Genomic DNA, 20,946 nt, shown 5'->3' on the forward strand with positions numbered 1-20,946 from the left:
AAGTTTTTCTCATGCAAAGGTGCATCACTTAGGACTTAGCCCTTGTTTATAGAAAGCTGAGAGGTTTTTAAATACTATTTGTGAGGTTCTTAATCTGAAAGCATTGTTAGACATTTAAATCTGAGATTCTTTTGTGTAAAGCTGTATTTATCACAATTTAGTAAATTTGAATTCAACATCTACTTTATTCACAAGTTACAAGTTCCAGAAGTCAGGTTTTATAATTTGCTAACTGCACAAAAGATATTACCTCTTCAGCTGTCACAGCAAACTAATCAAACACACTGGCTTGACACCCTTTCTCAGTATAAACACATAAAAAAATAGTAGTGAGTGTAACACCAGAAATATTTTAGGCATGCAGCTGAAATGTTTAAACATAGAGATAAATCCGGTAACTGAAGATGTCTGTGCATCAGCCCATCCTCAAATTCTAGGAAATTACAGTTTGAGTTTACTAATCTAAATTCTACCTGACCTCCATTTACAGAGTCTGCCTTGGGTTCTGGGAACTTAAACATCAGATAATCAGATAACAAAACACCAGTATTTTGTTATCTGAGGGTTTAATGTGTTGCCTCACATGCTCCAGTGTTTCCCGAAATTGCGACTCGGTGTTCCTAATTCTGCTATTTTAACTTCTGTAAAATGTGAAACTTTTAACTCCAGCCCCAGATAAAGTTAATAAGTGAAGTGTCTGAGACACCAACGACTTAATCTGTGATTAATGGTGCTGCTGCAGTGGTTTTCTTGTTGCTTGACAAATCCTTTCCCCCAGCACAGCAAACTGTAATTGTGGGGGCCTCGAGCAGTGGATACAGAGCATGTGCCTAGTGGGTGCTGGGATTAGCAGGACAGGGAGCAGGGTTGCCCATAGTGGGGATGTGCAGAGAAGGAATTCACAACTGGAAAGATCTGCTTGCATTCTCTGTGCCCATTACAAAAGATATCCATGAAATGGTATGGTTTGTCTAACTGGAGAGGTTGATGAGGGCAGTTTATAACAAAGGTAGGCTGAGACCTAGTCATAAAGTTACAAGTCCATAAAGAGTATTCCAGAAAGAAGGGAGCTGTGTTTTAGAGCCCCTTAGATGCAGTGAGGCAATAGAGAGTTTGGAATCATGCCCACAGACAGCAGGGAGTGTGAGGAGAAGGTGTCCTGGGGAAAAATGCATTGTCTGCCTTGCCCTAAGCTGTGAGGCCACAGCTGGGCTTCTCCCCAGCAGCTGGGGAAGGGCAATGAGGCAGCTGATGTGTGAGATGGTTTGTGTGGACTTTAATGTACCAAACCATGTGTCACCTCTCCTTTCTGTTAATTGTGGGACTCGGGGAGCTGGGGCACAGCATGTACTGGCTCTGCCTGGTGCACACATACAATTGTTTGTTTCAACAGTCATGTCTTCCCCTGATAACATTTCCTTTAAGCGCCTCTAGGGTTTTTAATATTAAATACTAATTTTGCAGGACTTGTAAAGCAATTGTAGATACAGTAGCTGGAGGGAAGCAATTTCTCTCCACGCTTAATGGTTAAACTTAATAGCTAAAGTTTTCCACTTGTTAAAATTAGTCAGAAAATTAGACGATTCCAGTTTAAGAAGAGTTAGAAACAATTCAAGGGCTCTTAGTTCATACTGGAACAGAGCTGTAGCTAGTAGCTGTTGGAAAGGGTGGCAATGCCAAGGGCTGGATGAAAGCAGTCCCTGCAGCTTCAGTTTGCATCTTGCATCTGTGCATTGCAGCCACAGCCTGCAGGCTCTTGGCAGCACCCCAGGACAATTCATTACACCCAGAATAAGTTACTGTCCTCTCACACAGGCACCAGAGTAACTTCCTGTAGGCACAGATGTATTGAGCTTGTATAACATAGGTACATCCTTCTCCATGCCCTGGGAAAGGTACCAGGAAAAAGCTGCCACTGCCAGAGCTGCTTTCATTCCTGTCTGCCCTTCCGGGGGCCAGGGCATGGAATGAGTGCCTGTGTGCATGGAATTGTGCACAGAGTGACAGCCTCCCAGGTCCTGGCAGGGCACAGCAGCATGGGGGCTGTGCAAGGGACAGGGAGCAGCGTGGGACCTCCCTGCCCTGCTCCAGGGCACAGGGCAGCTTGTCCTGCTGGCATTGTCATTGTACTCTCCACACACCTCCATTCACACAGGTTTGTTCTGGACACAGGGGACTCCAGAGATGGAATAGATTTTTGACCCCTACTGAAGAGCTGCTGGGTGTTTTTTAACTACATTGGGTCGCTGTGTGGCCTCAGAGGTTACCTGTTTAACCAGGTGTAAAGTCCACTTATGGCCACACCTGCAGGAAAGTAAACACTGCACTTCATACTGCAGAATTTTATTAATGAAACTGCCCTACAAGGCAAGAGTTCATTACCCCTATTTCAAAAGTAAGAAAATCAATGCACTCTGCATCATTTTGAGGAGTAAAGAACGAACTAAGTTGCTTGCTTGTAATTAATACAGAAGTGCTGGTGTGTTTTTTGGTGTGACTGGTGTGTTCTGGCAGCACCTTCTGACTTGCTCTGTCTGTGCCAGCTGCAAGAACAAGCTGTACCTGGAGAAGCTCCCAAACACCAGCGTGATCATCCCGTTCCACAACGAAGGCTGGTCCTCCCTGCTGCGGACGGTGCACAGCGTCCTGAACCGCTCTCCGCCCGAGCTGGTGGCAGAGATTGTGCTGGTGGATGACTTCAGTGACAGAGGTAGGGGGCTTTCCCCACCAGCCTTCCCTGCCTAAGGGATCACTGCACTTGCAAATATGTGTATGATCACCTGAGGTTTTTTACTCGCCAGCAGCAGAGCTCAGAGCAATCTTGCTCCGGTACATTTGAAAGCAGAAAATTCATGTTTCATGTTCAGGGTGTGATGGTTTAGCTGCTGCTGACATGGACTGTCCTGTGTTCTGGGCAATAGCTGGTTTTAATATTCAGCTAAGGACCAGTGTAGCCCTTAATGTAAAATGCTAAATGTTGACTGTTGAAATAACAAAAAAAAAAAGCCAAGAGCTGGGAATAGATCACTCCTTGCATTCTACTTTTTACTTTTTTTCTTTCTTGCTGCAGAACATGTAAAAAAATCCTTGACAAAAGATTTCCATCCCTCAGATGGGGCTTCTGTCCCAGATGGGACTGTCCATGATTTGACTTGCCTTGCTCATGAATTTTGTGCTCCTGAAAAGTAAATGTGTAGCATCCAAACCTTTTCTCTCCCTTGCTGGGAACTTCCCTCAATATTCTGCACTGCACTACCCAGAGTAGTCACTTTGGATTGGGTTGAAGAGCTGTCTGCAGAGGTGTGGAGTCACTGGCACCGCGAATGGAAGAACCACTTCTCATTGCAGCAGCAATGTGTGCATGTAGCTGCTGAGATATTTTCCTCTGAGCCACTTAAATGGTACCTGATGCAAATTAAGCTGCCCTTTGCCTTGTGCTTTGCACCCTTGCTGTGGTGGAAAAGTCAAGTGAAGGAGGAATCAATGCCCCTGTGATGTAGACACTGCATAGATGGAGAAATCCCCTGGGAAGTCTTCTGACTCATTTTGAAGAGGGCACAGTGACTTTGGGGGTTATGATCAGATCTAGAAACTCTGTTTTCTCATTTAAAATTACTAAGAGTGTTTAGGTTTATGAGCTGCAGATTTCAAGACACTGGTATTACTCAAGTGAGGCAAAAGAGCTTTCTCTACAGCTCCTGAAGGATATATCTCCAGAAACCTGGCATCTATGAAGCTCCTAAATGATCTTGGAAACAAGCTTGTGAATATTTAGTGTTCTGACCTATACTGGCTTCCATATAGGCACTGCCCAGCAGCTGTAGTACTTGGTCTGAAGTTCGTCTCTCATTAGTTTGCAAGCAAGGCATGCTGCATTGAACAAATCAATGTTACATGAAATAAGCATTTCTTTAGAGAATTTTCAGGCTAAGGTGAGGAGAAGGAAAACCCACCTTCCTGACAAGGTCTTTTTATTGCTACTCAGTCTAGAAGCAAATTAGACAAGCTCATGCTGTAACCACAAGTGAATTGTACAAATGGGTTTGTTTTCAGAGAAGTGAAAGAAATGAAATCTAGTTTCCTGTGTATCTGTTTTCCTTGTTCTTTAGATGTGCTTCGACCAGGTGAAAGAGAACCCTCCTGGCTCCACCCCTGCTCCTCAGTCTGCACCTGTGCTGTTTGTCCAGCTTGCTCTTTGTTCCACCTGCCAAAAACAAAAGACAAACTCTTTTCTCCCTTGGTCATCCATCTTTCATACAAAGGTTGCAAGAAGTAGCTGGGATTCATTTGTGTGCAGCATCTATTTATAAATGGATATAAAAGATTCCAGGTGCTGGACAGTAGGCTAAATTGTCGAGGGAAGAGAATAACACTCAGTAAAGAGTGTGTTAATAAAAACTGGTGTGGGGGTTCTCTTTGGGGGGGACTTTTCTTGTTTGGATTTTTTTAAAAGCCAGTATTTTCCTGCTAGCACAGTTGATTTCTGCACACTGGGACAATTACTGGTTAGGATGAAACATCTTTCCTTCAGTGCTGTCAGTTCTGTATCCACACTTTTCTTCCTTAACCACACTGTGGTTGGCTTGCACATCCCTCAATGGGTTTAAATAGATCCTTAGTCTTAGGGGGCTCTTAAATCCTAATCACATGATCTTGACTTGAAAGGCTGATGGTTACAAATTTCTGGTAGTAATTTATCCATTGTTTAAAACAAACAAACAAATGAAAAAAAGCCACCAAAAACCTAAATGGCAAACAATTCAACCTAGTAACAGAACTGATAGTTTAATGCATCAAACTGAAATGTATGAAGGAGCAGAAGTTCCAGGAAAACTTTTACTTGTATGTTATATGTTTGAAAAGAGCATATTCTTGGATTTGGACTGTTAGGCATCTGCTCTGGTTATCTGTTTCTTATTATTAAATTGGGCAGATAATAAGAACTCCACATCCAAGCTGATCATCACAGCTGTGCCACAGAACTGGAGAGCAACAGAAAGAATGAGAAATTTCTTGATTTTTCTTTGCAAATCATAAATGATTGGTCCTCTGCATTGTCTGAAAAGTATTCTGTATTGTCCTCAAGAATTCTGTGCTTCTGTTTAAAATAATAGTCCCCTAAATTTGTAGCAGCATCTTTTAAAGTTACAGAATCACTGTTGGATGTAGTGACAGTAGAGGCCAGGGCTGAGGTCACAGGGGCATAGTAGGAACAGCAAATGTCATCTCCTTTCCCTGAAGAGATCAGTAAATAGTCACCATAAACTCCAGTGAAAAGCCAAGGATGGAAAGGATAATCACTCAATAAAAATCTATTATTAATTATTTTTATGGAGATGTTAGTCTGACAGGATAAAACATTGGATATCTCTGCTGTATCTCATTCTGGCCTTTCACTCGAGAGTTGTCTAAACAGACCTCCAGAACTTTAATAACTCTTTAAAGAATATTCTTCAATAGCTTGACCTTCCCTGGCAAGGAGATTCTCTCTCCTGCCAGCATTTCTTGTGTGCTGACCTGTGCTGGGGTTAAATGTGCTGGGGTTTGCCAGCTGCCTTGAGGTGCTGGAATGTTTCTCTCTTGTTCTGCTGTTTCACTGGTTTTTGGGAATGGTGCTATTGGTGCTGGTCCATCAGCCTCTTCCATCCCTGTATCTCATACACAGAGAGCCTTTGCTGCACATGAAGAAAAGAGGATTTTAGTAATAATAGAAACAGTAAATGTTGAAACCTGGCTACTGCAAACAGTGTTTTTCCTGACAGATGTTATTTTCATAGTTTTTCATCTGGTTTTAAGCTTGAGTATAAGGAATTTTTGGTGTGTCTATGAAGAGGGCTGAGAAGTTGGCTAACAGAGTGACAGGAGAGTGAAGACAGATTTCTGGGTTAGTTGGTGGCTGCTGTGATCTGCAGCAAACCTGAGGGGCAGCTGTGGCTGTGCATTATTGGAGCTCCTGGACAGATGAATCATCATCTGGAAGTGTCAGCAGCCATTTATTTCTCAATTTGTTTGAAAGAGACAACTCTGTGACCTTTAGCAATAAACATTTTTCATCCAAAAAATGCTGTCCCGATGACAGGAAATCTTAACAGGGAGCAGCAAAAGCTTTACAAGTCATGTTTTTTAAATGTTTCCTTTGCTTTGTATTTGGAAAGTCAAAATGTGCTGGAACAACTTCTGTCTGGAATGGTTTGGGTTTTTGGTTTTTTTTTGTATGTCTGCAGTATAATGCAAATGATCCATATTGGCCTTTCCTCACCCAAATTTTGTGCAGAATTCCATGTCACCCAGAGTGCTGTGGGAAAGGCTGCCTGTCAGTGGGGTCAGTGACTGTGGTGGTTCCATCCCCTTTGCCTTGAGCTGCAGACCGCATTGTCACCTCCAGCAGCTCCTTCCTGACACTTAAATCCTCCTCTGCGGGGATTCCCTTGGTAGGTTGGGTTCATTTAGAAGGAGCTGCTTTCCATCACGTGCCATTGGTCACAGCAGAGTGAATATTGCAGGGCTGGTTTTTACGTTCTCTATTTACCAATAGAGAAAGTCTGTGCTGTCAGGGTAGCATTGCATTAAGACTGCTACAATGCTTTATTTCCCTACAGACTTGATTGAGAGTGAGGTAAAAACTTTATCCCCAGTTCAGAACACTTGTAGGGATTTCTGTGCACAAGTAAATAGGTTATATTGAAAAGGGAGACACCAATTCAGCAAACTGTTGTTGGAGAATAAGAATTAACCTGCCCAGCACTGGCTGCTTCTTCCTGCATGGTAGAGAACTGCTAGAGAGCCACAGACTGACCTCCATGGGTTTGATGAACCTCAGCTCTTGCAGGGTGGTCCAAAATAATGCCTCCCCTTCTGGATAAGCAGAATTTGGAATGCAACACATGTGAACTACCACTCTAGAATTCCTGATTATAAAAACTCCTAGCTCTGGCAGTCCTGTGTAGATTTGTGGCTTCACTTTTAATTTCTATAGTTATTCTTTAGGTCTGATAGGGTAAATTAAACCTTTTCATATGCTGGCTTGCAGGGTACTAATTGCATCCCTCCAAGCCTGTTGTTACCAGAATGGCCCTAAGTAAACTAAAATGTTTTTTCCATGTATATCAGTTTTCTCCTGGGGACTGTCACGTGAAATTTATTTGCTTTTTGAATATCTAATTACCATGCTGCTGAGTGGGAATTTGGTTCTATTCTGTCATAGAAATGGGAGGAGGAGAACTGAAGTGGAATTGCAGGTCAGTTTGTAACACTGCAGCTTTTTCTGTCAGCTCTGATGGCATTTTGTTATTGATAGCTGGCCACAAGTAACAGGCACTTCATGGTTCTTCGGGGTCTGCTTAAGTCCCTGGGCCTGCAGCAGAATTGCTGTGGTGAGAAATGGAGCTGTTCAGCTCCAGGGTCTGTCTTGTATTAAATGAATTGTTGGTCTCCACCTAATTCTTGTAGCTCGTGGACACCTCTGCTGTAAAAGCTGTCTCTGTCTGCATGAACAGATGTAAAGCTGTCCTCTGTCTCTCAGTAATAAATGATCAGCCCTGAGCTGGAGGAGCAGGGGGTGGCACATCCCTTTGCAGGATGCTTGTCAGAATGTTCTGTGCTTTTCACCTGGTAGGTATTTGGTAGCCCAGCACAGCAGTGGAGCATCAAACACTCCTGGTGAACTGGAACAGGTGCAGAATTACAATTAGTTGAGTTTGGAAAGGAAATCTGGAGATCATCTAAGCCAACCCCTCTGCTCAGCTGCAGCAGGTTTCTCCAGATCTTATTATTCACCCAAATTTTGAAAATCTCCAAGGATGGAGACTCCATAATGTCTCTGGGGAACCTGTTCTGCTGTTCAGTCAATCTGTCAGTGACCTAGTTTAAAAAAAGTAATTTAAAAAATGCCTTATGCTTAACCAGCATTTCCTGTGCTTCAGTTTGTGCCCAAGGACTCCCAGGTCCTTTTCTGCAGAGCTCTCATAACATATTTAGGAAACACCTGTAAAAGAATACCTTTAAAACAAACTAATTGCTTGCATTTATGTGCTTCTGCAACAAACTGATATAATGGATTTTTCAGCCTTTCCCTTAATGCCAGCCATGGTAGGATTTTTCCTTTTCACCCTTTGCAGCAGTGAAACTTTTAAAATTATTCAAGACATTTGAAGCTTACTGTGTGCAGGAGGCTGTGACTTAATTGCTGAATGTCATTAAAAGAAACATCTTGTGGTGTACTTGGGGCTGGCTGTGTGCACAGAGGAAAGGGTACATACCACACAGGGTTTATCTTATTTTATGGCTGAGCTTGACAAAAATCAGTGATTGTGGCTAAGTGCTTGCATTTCACATAATACTCACGTTTCAGCATTCCATTATTTGCATATTGAGTGACAGCCTGTTCTTACTTGTTTTTAAGATTACTTTGGTATAAATGACAGTGTTTTAGAACAAATGTTGTCCCTTGTTGACGACGAGAACTGCAGCATCAGTCATCTCCAAAGCATGAGGTACATGCAAAGCACTGTGCTGGTACAACAATAAAGCTGGATGTGGCAGCACTGACAATGCTGCAGTCTCCAAACATCAGGATTGTTCTGGAAGTGTTGGCCCAGCTGGGCCCTCTGCCCGTGGTGCTGATGTCTGTACAGTGGCAAGGTGTGAAAACTGAGCATCCTTCTCAGAGCAGCCAGGCAAAACCTGCACCCGTCACTGGGAGGCAACAACAGCTTTCAGCCCAAGTATTTGCATGTATTTGACCCAATATGACAATGAGATTTGCAAAGTGAACCCTCTGGCCCTTGCATGAAGCACAGTCTGGTTTAGGGAGTGGCTATCCAGGAGCTCTGTAAATATATCCTTGGCTGCAGTGGATTTCAAGGAGACAATTTTGTTCTGAGGAATGTATATGGGAACTCATTTTCCCTTGGGTGGTTATTATGGAGATTTTTGATTTCAGCTTCATCTTCCAAGACTACTCTGTTACCTTGAACCTCATCTTAATTTGTGGAAACTTTTTTTTTTTAGGAGTCTATTCTATTTATATCTTCAACCATTATTTTTTTTTTTTTATTCCTTCCACATCAGAGAGGAGAGACAACCAAATCCTTTTTCCCTTGACAGATAAATCCCTGTGACATTTTAAACCCCTCTTCATATTGCAGTGCAGGTAACTCTGAAGGTATGGGATAACCTGAATGGAAAACCAAATGTGAGTGAGGTAATTTGGCTGAACCATGAGCAGTATAATTTGGTATTTGGTCTGGAGGGCAGAAGTCACTGAATAGTGCAGTGAGGGAGAAGGCAAGGGGTGATTAATGTGTCATTTGGTGCAGCAGCAAGTACATAACAAATACAGCTCTGTTCCATTAACCACATCTGCCAGGCCTTAATTGAAAGAAATCATGTTCTTAGTATCTGAAATAGAAAAAGGTTTAATACTTGAATTCTTTTTGATCTTTAAATGGAACAGTAACAGATTTATGCAGCTGAAGAGATTATCTTTTCATCTTTAGGCACATGCACTGTAAAAGTAATTTTTTTTCTCTCTTAAATGCACTGAAGTGCATCTGGTTAGTACATCTCAGACTATGGAGTGACTGTGCTTAGGACAAAGTGATGACAGCCTTTCTTGCTGAATTATCAATATTTTCATCTTAAAGCTTCTTACCAGAAAGTATGGAGAAAATAAGAAAAAGCCAGGCTCTTTTGGGCCAACTGTGCTTTTCCACAAACTTTATAAGTGTTGCTTTCAAGGTCTCTCATAAAAGTTGTGGTAAATATTGTCCCAAACAACTGATAGATTATTTTTTAAATTAGGTCACAGAATGAAGATGGTTTTTTTTCCTTGTTAGAATTCATTGCAAACCATCTCAGGCCTGTTTAGACTCATGAAAAATGTCTTTGAAGTAACAGACAGCGAGACAGATCTCCCTTTGGGTGAGTGGGAGAAGGTTGGTTCTTCTTGGGTGGAGAGATGTGAAATTTCTGTCCCAAACTGCACCATGACTCCCAGGGAGCACAGCAGAGCAGGGACATGAGTGTAGGAGTGAATTTGTGAACTCACCAGCACTCTTTTCCATAGTGAGCGCCAAAGGGAGCAATAAAATAAAAGCTGGTGCAGATGTCCCATTTTTGTACATTTCTGGCAGTGTCTTGTGGGTATGAGATACTTTAGATAACAGTGACAAAGTCTGCTTCGGATAAGAGTGAGATGTGGATTAAATTCAATTTTATGTTTTCCCTTTTTTGAGTATTCATTTTTAATGTGTCTTTAATGTCTGTACTCATGTATTCCCTTCATAAAGGGATGTCTAAAACCTGCACTGTTCATTAGGCAATGGCTGGGGAGCATTAAAAGTTTATTCTCTGGTGTTTTAAGAAGCATGAGGGCCTATTGTAGTTGTTTACTACAGCTTTGTTTGTGACAGCTTAAATTAACTAACCAGTTTACTTTTCATTATCTTGTATTTATTTCTCTAAGATCAGTTGCTATGACTGAAAGATTCTTCCAGAAGGGAAATGAGGTGACTTTAAAAGGTCAAGTGTACTGTGACCTCTTTCTCAGCTAATTATTGTGTAGTGAAGGATGTCTGGCAGTCTAAAGTTTACAAAAAAAAATAAATAATTGAGGAGCAGAGTTTCCATTACAGCTCATTAAGTAAATCTCAGTGCATTGCTTGCTATTAAGAAACCCTACACATGTAGCTTCTGTTAGAGGAACTTTGCAGGAAAACAGCTTTAATATCATTCTCCTCACCTTGAAGTACATGTCCTCATCTGCTAGGAGTCAAAAAAATCTAGATATCTGCCAGCTGCAGTGCAAATCAGCATTTTAATGCTTTACAGCTGCTTCTCTATAGAAGTTAATTAGAAATGTGATTCAAACATCCTCTGCCCATATATGATATCTATTACTGTAATCATAGTTTCTGCTATTTAAACCTGCATTTGGAGTGGTATTAACAAAGCAGCTGTTCCACAGAGGGACTTTGATAAAGGTGGAAACTTTTTCACTTGGAGAAAATCAGAAACTAAATGCTGCTTCAACTGAAAAATAAAAGTGGATAAACCAAGCCACATTCCTTTTTTAGTTTTAATTGCAGTTATATTTACTTAGTGAAGAAATGCCACACAATTCTGAGTGTAGCATCAGTTCCTGAGGAGCACTGTTGCACCCACAACAGGGATGCACTGATGGAGCACAGTAGTTTAACTTTGGGCAGGGGGAGGCCAAAGCTCCAGATTTAAAAGCAGGGAATTTCAGCTATCAGTCCTGCCCTGTGCTCTGACATACAGGTGAAATGAATGTGTCACTTGAGAATGGCATTGCCCACGAGATGGCTTCGTTTTGGTATCAGTGCAGCTCTGAACAAGCCTGGATTTGTGCATTGGGATTTAATAGATTTATTGACCTTTCTAGCACATGTCACCGACTTACTGTGATAGCTGCATTTCTTGCGAGTAAAGTAAACCAGAGTGTTGGGAACTGATGGTGACGAGGCCTAGAAGAAGAGTAAAGTGTGAATTTGTAAATTATACTTCTGGCATGCAGAGTTTTTTACTGCAAGTTGATTGTGTGTGTTCTGCCAGCAGCTATATTGCTAATTTTTTCATTGGCCAGATGCATTGTTTTCTGTCCTCTGACACACAGACTACAGGACAGACCTCCTTCTGCTTTGTCATTCATGATTATTAATGTTTAAGCATCATTGTAGGACTGAAGGATTATCAGTTAGTCTTCCAATACTCGAATTTGGCTGCAACCCCAGAGCAAAAACTTTGTAGCTCTCTGCTATTAATTTTAGGCTTCATAGTTGTTCCTCCTCACTTAGACACTTGAGATCAGAGCCTGTGGGATCCAAAGGGGTGCATTCCTACCAGATCAAAGCCACTTTCAAGTGAGTTACATCTCGGGCCTAATGGACTGTTCTCTAACGAGACAAAAGTCTGGAGCAGATTTCTGTCAATCCTTGTGCTCTTTCTGGAATATTTCCTTTTCTGATGATTTGTACAGAGCAAATACTTTCAGGCCAAGAAACTCTTTGCCTCTATCAGCATTATTCATGTACAAAGCCAACTCTCTGAGGACTGGTTTGTTTTGGTATCTTCTTTTCTTTTTTTCCCCAGCACAACTCAGTGACTTTTAAGGCTTTAATCTCACAGCTTTGATATGTTCCAAAATGTTTCAATAAGGGCTGTCTTAACACTTCATCTGCCTGCATCTCTTCAGATGGTTGCAGTTTTTGCCTTGCTGTTGGTCATAGGCTTTAGGTTCCTGTCATGATACGCTGTGCAGAAATGTTGCTGGCAGCAGTGGCTGTGTCCTGACACGCTCCCTGGGCACAGAGGAGGCTTTGGAACAAACTTCTTGAGATGTTTTTGCACCCCTGCTTGTCTCTCCAGTGCCCAGAAAGTAGTTGATGGTGTAGGTTCAAAGCAATTAAAGATTTTGAGAGTGCAGGCATTCCTTTGGTTAAACAACTGGGTAGACAAAGCTGCTGGTGTGGCCTGAAGATGAGCACAGAGATTGCTCGGGTTGAAGGCAGTAATTTGGGACAATAATGTCCTTCCTTGCCAGTCACCATGACTACATCAAACTTGACCTGAATATTAAGTGTACTGCAAGGAATTCACCCGTTTTGCATCTACAAAGGCTGTGTAGGCCAAAACCTGCATCTCTCCAGTGTGTGTGTGCCAGTACAGCAACTCTGAGGTTGAAAGCAATCAACAGGAAATCACTGACAGCCACAAAATACCCTCTTTAGATGAGATGTAGTCAACAGAAGAGGGAAAAACCTAAGTGGGTGCTTTAATCTTGATACATATTTAATGAAATGGGAGAAGAGTAAACTAATGAGAATGACTTGACTGTTTCCCCTGGGAGAGATGAGTGCTGGCAGAGGGGAAAAACTGATCTTGTGGGTTGGCCAGGAGGTCAGTGTGCAGGAATTAAGAGGTGATGCATTCACCACAGGTTGGCTGCACTGCTCCTAAGGAACAGAAGGTGTTTAAACTTTACAGCTTGATGGAAATATAGGTAAATGGATTTTTCTGGATCCCCTCAGAAAGCAGCAGTTGCAATAGACTCCTTTACAAATTAAACTTTCCTGAGAGATTGAGAAATTGTGCAGTCACTAAAATGATGACTCCCTGTATATTTCCCTGCTTGGAAATGCAGCCTACTAAACTTTCATTGGGTTCTGCGTGTATTTATATACTAATTCCAGTAAGTGTAAATTTTCCCATTTTAAAATTACACCTTTATCTCTGCATTCAGTGCTAGCATCTCCTGAATGATACCTGAGCAGGGTTGGGATGTCTGCTCTAGGCTGGAGGAAGCACTGAGAAAGTTCCCTTTGCAAACAGAAGGGTGAATTGATGGCATGGGCAGGACAGCAGAAGTTTATGCACCTGAGTTTATCACCGCCCAGGCTCTCACCTGGTGGTCTTTTCCTCACTAACTCACAATCTGGCTTATTTCTTGGGCATCATTTTTCCACTTCTGTGCATTTTATTGTGCCTGAAACAGAAGCTTGTTTTGAAACCATTTAGAAAGAGAACAAAACCTGTCAGGTTTTCAGCAAACCCTTTAAATCTTTGTTGAAGTCCAAACCATGCTGTATTATCATGTGGGGTGGTACACATTCAGATATTGTCCCATGCACAGAAACCCTTCCCCCCCTCAGTTTTTGTTTTTAAAATTGTGCTGAGACCCAACACTGGTGCAGAATGGGCAGTGGAAACTGGGCCCCCTTCCCTTTTGGAGTCCACCCCAGAACTGTAATCAGTGAAGCAACAAATATTAATTCTCTCCTTCCTCAAGCCTTTTCCTCTTTGTAAGAAGATTCAGCTTGGAAAGCTGTGATCAGCCTAATCAGTTTTCTATTACTGAGACTGGTGCTCATAGCGCAATTTGTTAAATCAATTTATTATCCTCCCAACCAACTTCAGTGATCAGAGCGTGAAAACACTGAAAGAAAATTAAAACTAGTGGAAGTGTTGCTTGTTTGGATAACAGCACATTTTGCTGTTTCAAAGGATTACTCATCTGCACCAAAACAGGGAGAGAAGTTAATTTCGATGATTTAGAATCTTCTGTTTCAGGGAGGCCTGGCTTGCACATTATGATGGATTCAGGAAGGAGTATAATTCGTTCTTAAATTGTTAAACAGCACGTTAGGGCCAAGTAGCCAAGTAAAAATGAATGGATTCATTTGTAATCTTCAACAAGCGTGTCTGTGTGTGGGAGGGTGGGATGGCAGGCTGGGGTAACCTGTAAACAAATGCCAGATGCATGCTGGCACTTCAGGCTTTGGGTGTTGAAAAGCAGCCAAAATAACCTGCAGAGAAGGGAAACAGTGTTTTTCTGCCTAAAATGGAATTCTGCAGATCCTCCAGTCCTGTCCTCCTGTGCCCTTCAGTGGGAAGGGGAGGTTCCCTGGATTTCCAGAGGGCAGTGGCTCTCCCGTCTTTGCATCTTCAAGCTTCTGAGTGTGAACTAAAGCAAAGCACCTCAGCAGGTGCCAGGATCCTGTAGGGCACAGGGACCTTTGGTGCTACCAGTGGCATCAGAGTAACATGGGAAGGTGTCTGGGAATGTTTCCTGTTTCTGCAGTGCTGTTCTTCTGGATTGGGTTGATGGTGCACATCTGGAAAGGGCACTGGAGCTGCAGATGTGCTGTACAGTGTAAAATTCAGAAACCAAAGCTGATGGTATCATATGAACCATGAAATGTTGCACTGGTAGGACAGGAGAAGTGTTTCACTCATAGTTCTTTCACAGGACATAAATCACTTTAATAGTTTCAAGTCATGGCTGGTGGGTTTTTTTTTCTATTGCAAATACTGGTACTCTCTTCCCTGCCAAAAACTGCAGAGCTGTTACAGGGGCTATAAGCTATTAAAAAAAACCTCCTTGGACTCTTCTGTCTTCCTCCAGTTTCTGCATATGCTTGTGTTTGAATTTCTTAGGTGCCTCTTCAGGTGGCAGAGTACAGTGTTGGAATGAAAAGTCAACTGGATATGAGGAATTCCAGTCTTGGAAGGTCCTTGGCATGGTACAAGTGGTCACCAGACTTGAGGGATCTGAGGGCAGCTCTGCTTGGATGAGGCCAGTAGGAAGAAGTACAGTAAGGCCACCACAGAAATTTGACCTAGGGGGAATAAATGCCTTATTTTGCAAAGTTTAGGGCTGCTTCTGTAAAGCAGGCTGCTTCTAAAACTTCTCTCCTGTTTTCACGCAGCTTTATTTACAGCTCAAAGTACAGAAAGCAGTGGTTCTGGACTGGTACTGTTAATGTATACACTGTACATCAACTTTATTGCAAAGTGTGTTAGCAAACTACCAGAATAGCTTTCAATCTGCAGATAATCTTACTCTCATTTATATTTTTGGGCTGTGTTACTTTGCCCAGCATAGGCATAGCCATTGGAATCCATCCAGTTCACCTAACAACTTTCATTAAAGAAAATTGCCCTTGTAATAAAAATTATTCAGTGTGACAAGATTCCATAATATATTTTTTTAAAGCTTCGTTAAATTTTGTAGTAGTTAACGACTTGTTTGTTTTTTTAAAATTTTCTTTTAAAAGCAAAATTTTGCTTAATTGGGACAATATTTGAAATAGAAGGAAATAACTATTTTCTATCTGGATGCGTAGAAGCCAGGCCGTGTGGCAGGAATAGCATGAGGATAAGGAAACACAGAAATCTCTTTGAAAACCACATTTTACTGAGTTTTGTGTATTGTGAGGTTGCTCAGAGGTCTGTGACTCTTCAATTAGGCAAAGCAGCTGCAATAAGCTCTGCCCACTTGCAGTTCATGATAGAGAACAAAATGCAGTGACCAAAGATGGATTTTTCTGCACGTTTGGGAGGAGCAGCTTACCTGAGCATCATCGTGCAGGACAGCCCTCAGCAGGTGTGTTCCCTGCAGCAGTGTGAGTGCACAGGTGCTGCTGGAACTCCTGCAGCTTTTCCTTGTTCTCCAAACCATCAGGGACATGATTCCTGTCGTGTGAAGCACTTTACCAGTGTGACAAACAGCAGAGTCCTCACTGCAAGCATGCAATGCTTTGGTGTTTTCTTATTATGGAAATGTAGTAAAGAAATGCTGAAGAACCAAGCCCAGCTTTTGGGAATGCAGTGAGAAGTCAATGGATTAGACTTTCTGCTGTCTCTTTGCACAGTACTTGCCTAAGAACACTCCATGGCTCCTGTGCCTTCCTTTCCCCATGACACCATAAAAATGGAGAAATCTCCTTTTTTAGCTGCTTGTTCATCAATAGGTACAAATCACCCTGTCCTCAGTCAGTGTAGCAGAGCAGCCATCATCATCATCACAAGTGATATGGCCAAGTCCAGTGGCTCTGTGCTCCCCTTTTGGGGGGTGTGTGAGACCAGATCCCAGGACATTCTCGTGTTTGGTAGGAGGCTGAGCATGCCATTGTGTCCCTGGAGTGTCCCTGGAGGAGTCACTTCAGCTGCCCCAGGTCACCACAGATGAAATTGTACCACAAATCAAACAGTTCAGAAAGGCTGGTGCTGTTAAAATGGAAATGATGGACACACATGTGGTAGGCAAAACTCTGGGATCTTTCATAGTCTAATTTTTTCATTTTAATCAAAATAAAGAGCTGAAGAAAGGCTCTTTATATTTTCCATTGGTTTGGAGCTGTGGATTTTTTAAAACTTTCCAGTGCTTTATAGGTTTGGCTTGGATAATGTATGTATTATGTAGTCAGATCTTCCAAGTGTCTCCTGCTATTATCAATCTCTGGCTGTTGTTAGGGAAATCAGACTGAGAGTATCTTGTGTGATGGTTCCTTCTTTTATTATAACGAGCACCAGCAGCCACTCTTGTGTTTATCTTGTCTTGGGTACATTAAGTAAAGTCTGCATCCTGGTTTGGGCTTAGCTGATTTATGCTTGAAGTGAGGATTATTTGTTCTCTGCAATGAAACAATCTTTTGTGACAAACTAACAATGGCAAGGGATGAGCTCTGATGTTAAACAGTGGTAGCTTTTCTTTTTTATTTTTTCTCCTCTCGTTTTAAGTCTACCCACTGCCTCAGGAGGAAGGCAGCTGCACTAATAATATGTCTAGTCTCTGTGGAAGGCCCTTATTTGAAAAATCTGTAATTGAGTGGACAAAATTTCTGGTTGCTTGAGAGGATCTATTCAGAAGAGACCTGAAAAGGATGAGGGAAAAGCACACTAGACGTCAAGAAGTCCTAAGGGCTCTATTGAGAGGGAAACCTATGTAGATACTGTGAGACAATTACACTTGTCAGACAAAACACTAAAATGAATCTGTGAGATAAAGTCCTGGGGAATGTTAAACAAAGCTTTGAACAGGGCAGAGAGCTTGCTGGGAATACCTCAAAAGCAAGGAGTTGTATTTGGGTGATGTTTGAAGGGAGGCACATGATGACTGCTTCAAAGAGCAGGCACAGAATGTGTGTTACCACAGGGCTTCTGACCATTCTCACACTTTCCAGGTCAGCTGAGGTGGGGAGAGCTCATAACTAGGTTAAATTTATTTGCTCCTTTGCTCTTTCCAGTGAGCTGTTCCAATACCCAGCCTTCCTGATGCCCTGTTCAGGGCCACTTTCCTGCTGTTGGCCTTTCCAGCCCCTGCCTTTCATGCTTCCTTTGGAAACTGAGGAAGATGTGCGGTACAGAGTGGAGAGGATGTGTTCCCTACAGAAGGCAAATACCCTCAGAGGGTTATTTGTTTTTCAGTGATTGCCTCTAGTCAAGTTTTGTTGTGTGAGATTTTGAGTTGCTTGCTTAGATGTAAGATACGAAGTTTTGTTTAGTGAGGCTTCTTTCCTGCATCAGTTGCTGACTGCAGTGGGTGCTGTGGGGCATTAATGAACAATCTCTGGCACCCTCTGAATGGGCTTTCCTGTCAAAACTTCAGATGCCTGAAAGATCTACCCATTAGTGATGAGGCCAGCATCAGCTCAGCCTATTTTTAGGTTTTTCTTTGCTGCTTCATTCTTTGATGTAAAGACAGCTGTGTTCCCCTCTCTCGTTATGCAGACCAAACTTTTTATCTGCACTTTGGAACAAGCTGTCTATTGTTTTGATCACTCACTGATCTTTCTCTGCAGCTCTCTTGTTTGAATTCTTGTCAATCATGGTGACTGCCACTGTGTTAATTCAGATGTGGCTCCAGTCCATGTTCAGTTGTGTAAATATTTCCATATTTAAATGCAAATCTCCTCTGATAAGCAGTTGAGGAAGCCATCCCCATACACACTGTGGCTGTGCCTGCCTTGCAGCTTGGAGGGGTGTCTGACTAGGCTTTTTCCTGGTTTTTGTTTATGCATGAGTAGATTGCTATGTTGTGTGTTTTGAAGAAACCACACAAAACTTAAATGCCCTGAGTGTGGTTTACTTCTGAATATGAATTCCCCTGTGTCTTTCCTAAGTTAATGTGGTTTTCCACAAGTGTCCAAGAATCCTGGCTCAGGGTCTGCCAGCTGTCTTTATTCCTTTTCCTCCTCCTCTGCTGCTTTCTTTCTCATTCTATACACTTTGTTCCTTTTTTTTTTTCCTCAGCTGTTTAATTGCTTCTAAAGTTTTGGAACATCCTCAAAAGTCTTGCTTAGGCAGTTATTTTTAAACCCTTAAAAGCAGTAAGTTTTACTCCCTTTTTCCTATTGCTGCATTTGTTACCTGTTGAGGCCCTACTTCCAAAGACATCTCCTCCTGGTAAAGACAGAACAGCATTTTTAAGGGATTGCTCGTTCCCAATGTCTCCTTTTCACACAGAGCACCTGAAGAAGCGCCTGGAGGATTACATGGCGCAGTTCCCCAGCGTGCGGATCCTGCGCACCAAGAAGAGGGAGGGGCTGATCAGGACCCGCATGCTGGGGGCCTCGGTGGCCATCGGGGACGTCATCACCTTCCTGGACTCCCACTGCGAGGCCAACGTCAACTGGCTGCCACCTCTGCTCGGTGAGTGGGGGCTGCTGAAATCATTCCCACCTGCTGCTTTCCCCTCGTGCTGTAAGTGGGTAAAAGAGGAAATATCATAGGAGAACAAACCATAAGGCTCAAGTGAATTGTTGGCGATTTGTAGTGTTGAGTACAAGATTTTTTCTGTTCTGGAGTCCTGCACTGTGCAGTAACCCTGCTGTATGCTTTTGTTAATTAAAGAGCAGAAATCATATTCTTCTGTTTCCTCATTAAATGAAATCTTAAATAATTTACAGCTTGCTAGAAGACTAAACATGCGGTCATTCAACAGCTTGCCAAGAGGAATGGCTTGATGATACAGAAAAGATTTTTACATAGAGTTTTTGAGTAGTTTTAAGGGTTTTATCTCCAATATAACTATATTTAACTTCATAGTCTGCAAGGCTGTGAAAAATACTTTTTGTGAATGAGAGCTGGTGGTGTGTATTTGTAGAACATGGGCGCTCCTTTCCAAGGCAGCACTCCATCTTTGAGGAGGTGTCAGTTCCTTTCAAGGATGACTAATTGAAGGAGCAGTGCTCTCTGTTTCTGGTACCTGTCTGCCTCTGGCCGGTACCAAACTCCTTCACATCCTGCTGCCAGTGACCTGTCAGAGCTCTCTGAGGTGTGACTTTCTCAAACAGGCTATGGCAACAATTGTCAAGCAGAGGTTTAAGAAAGAGTGCAGGTTTGATGGATGGTTATCCTGTTGCTTTCACTACAGTTTATATTTGGCAATAGTTTGAAACATTTGCAGCTTTATGAACCCCAGGGAGGGAGGACAGAATTAGCTCCAATGCCATTTAAATGAGAACACTAAGAGGATGCTTTGATTTTTAAAGCACAGAAAGGATTTCTGTGAGATGTGTTCTGGAAACTGAAATGTCATTTTATTGCCTCTGCTCTGAGAGCTAACTTCCAACAAGAGACTGTCTCAGTAACAAAGTATTTAAGAAATTCCAGATGTTTATGCAGGAATTGATCCTGTGTTTGGTGGGAAGAAAAGGTTGACGGAGAGGAGGTAACACTTGCATTTCTTGAGCCTGCTGAGAGTACTTATGCCATTAGTCTGAAATGCTTCCTGCCAGATTCTAGTGTGGCAGGGCTGGGTGGTGCAGTGGGTTATTCCCTGGATCTGGATCTGCACAGATGGGGTTCACATCCTGGTCACTTGTGGAAATGAGGATGGCTCACCGAGTACAAGAAATCTGATTTTAGCCTGGCAGTCATTTCTCTGTGGTAGTGTGGCTGTGTCTTCCCATTCTGCTTTTGGGTGATGGGTGCCTGGTGTTTTTCTCTGTGACTGCAGAACTAGCAGATAAATTGATATAAATTGGAGCATCTGCTCGCTAGAGAAGGAACAGGAAGAAAACTGTGTCATTCTTGGACAACTTCATATTTTGATGCTCTTTTTTAGTAATTTCATGGTGAAAGGAACCAGCTGGTGCAGGTTTTCTAACATGTTTCTCCAATCTTCAGATCGCATTGCCCGAAACCGCAAGACAATCGTCTGCCCAATGATTGATGTTATTGATCACGACCACTTCGGATATGAGACTCAGGCTGGAGATGCAATGCGAGGGGCATTTGACTGGGAGATGTATTACAAGAGGATCCCTATTCCTCCTGAGTTACAGAAACCTGATCCCAGTGATCCCTTTGAGTAAGTTACTGAAATGCAGAGTGCTAAGAGCCAGCTAATGAAATAATACCCTGCTGTAGGGTTGGTTTACACCTCAGCATTGCAAAAGCCAGAAGCTCGTGTTAAGCTGCTTGCTTTTTTGGCAGCTGTTTGCTTTGCTGGTTTAAAAGAAATGCATTGTATAGTAGCTGTGAACACTCTCCTTTTCATTGCTGTTTTTTGCCACGTTAATTCCTGCAGAAGTTAACATTTCATTGAAATCTCTAATGTGTAACAATTAATGCAGTCATTTATTACTGAGATCTTTCAAACATAACTTAGTATCCCTAATGTTCTGCCAAAAACAACGAATC

At 42.3% G+C, this 20,946-nt stretch overlaps 1 protein-coding gene across 1 annotated transcript in view; it reads left to right on the forward strand.

The window, feature by feature from the left end:
* GALNT10 (polypeptide N-acetylgalactosaminyltransferase 10) overlaps positions 1-20,946 on the forward strand; it is a 75,452-nt gene that overhangs the window by 39,142 nt on the left and 15,364 nt on the right. Inside the window, exons 4-6 of the mRNA XM_021552285.4 lie at positions 2,544-2,710; positions 18,766-18,951; positions 20,431-20,614. Coding sequence (XP_021407960.1) covers positions 2,544-2,710; positions 18,766-18,951; positions 20,431-20,614 — 537 coding nt within the window. The remainder of the gene's footprint in view (positions 1-2,543; positions 2,711-18,765; positions 18,952-20,430; positions 20,615-20,946) is intronic.

This window comes from Lonchura striata, chromosome 13 (assembly GCF_050655825.1).
Source record: "Lonchura striata isolate lonStrDom1 chromosome 13, ASM5065582v1, whole genome shotgun sequence".
NCBI classification, from domain to species: domain Eukaryota; kingdom Metazoa; phylum Chordata; class Aves; order Passeriformes; family Estrildidae; genus Lonchura; species Lonchura striata.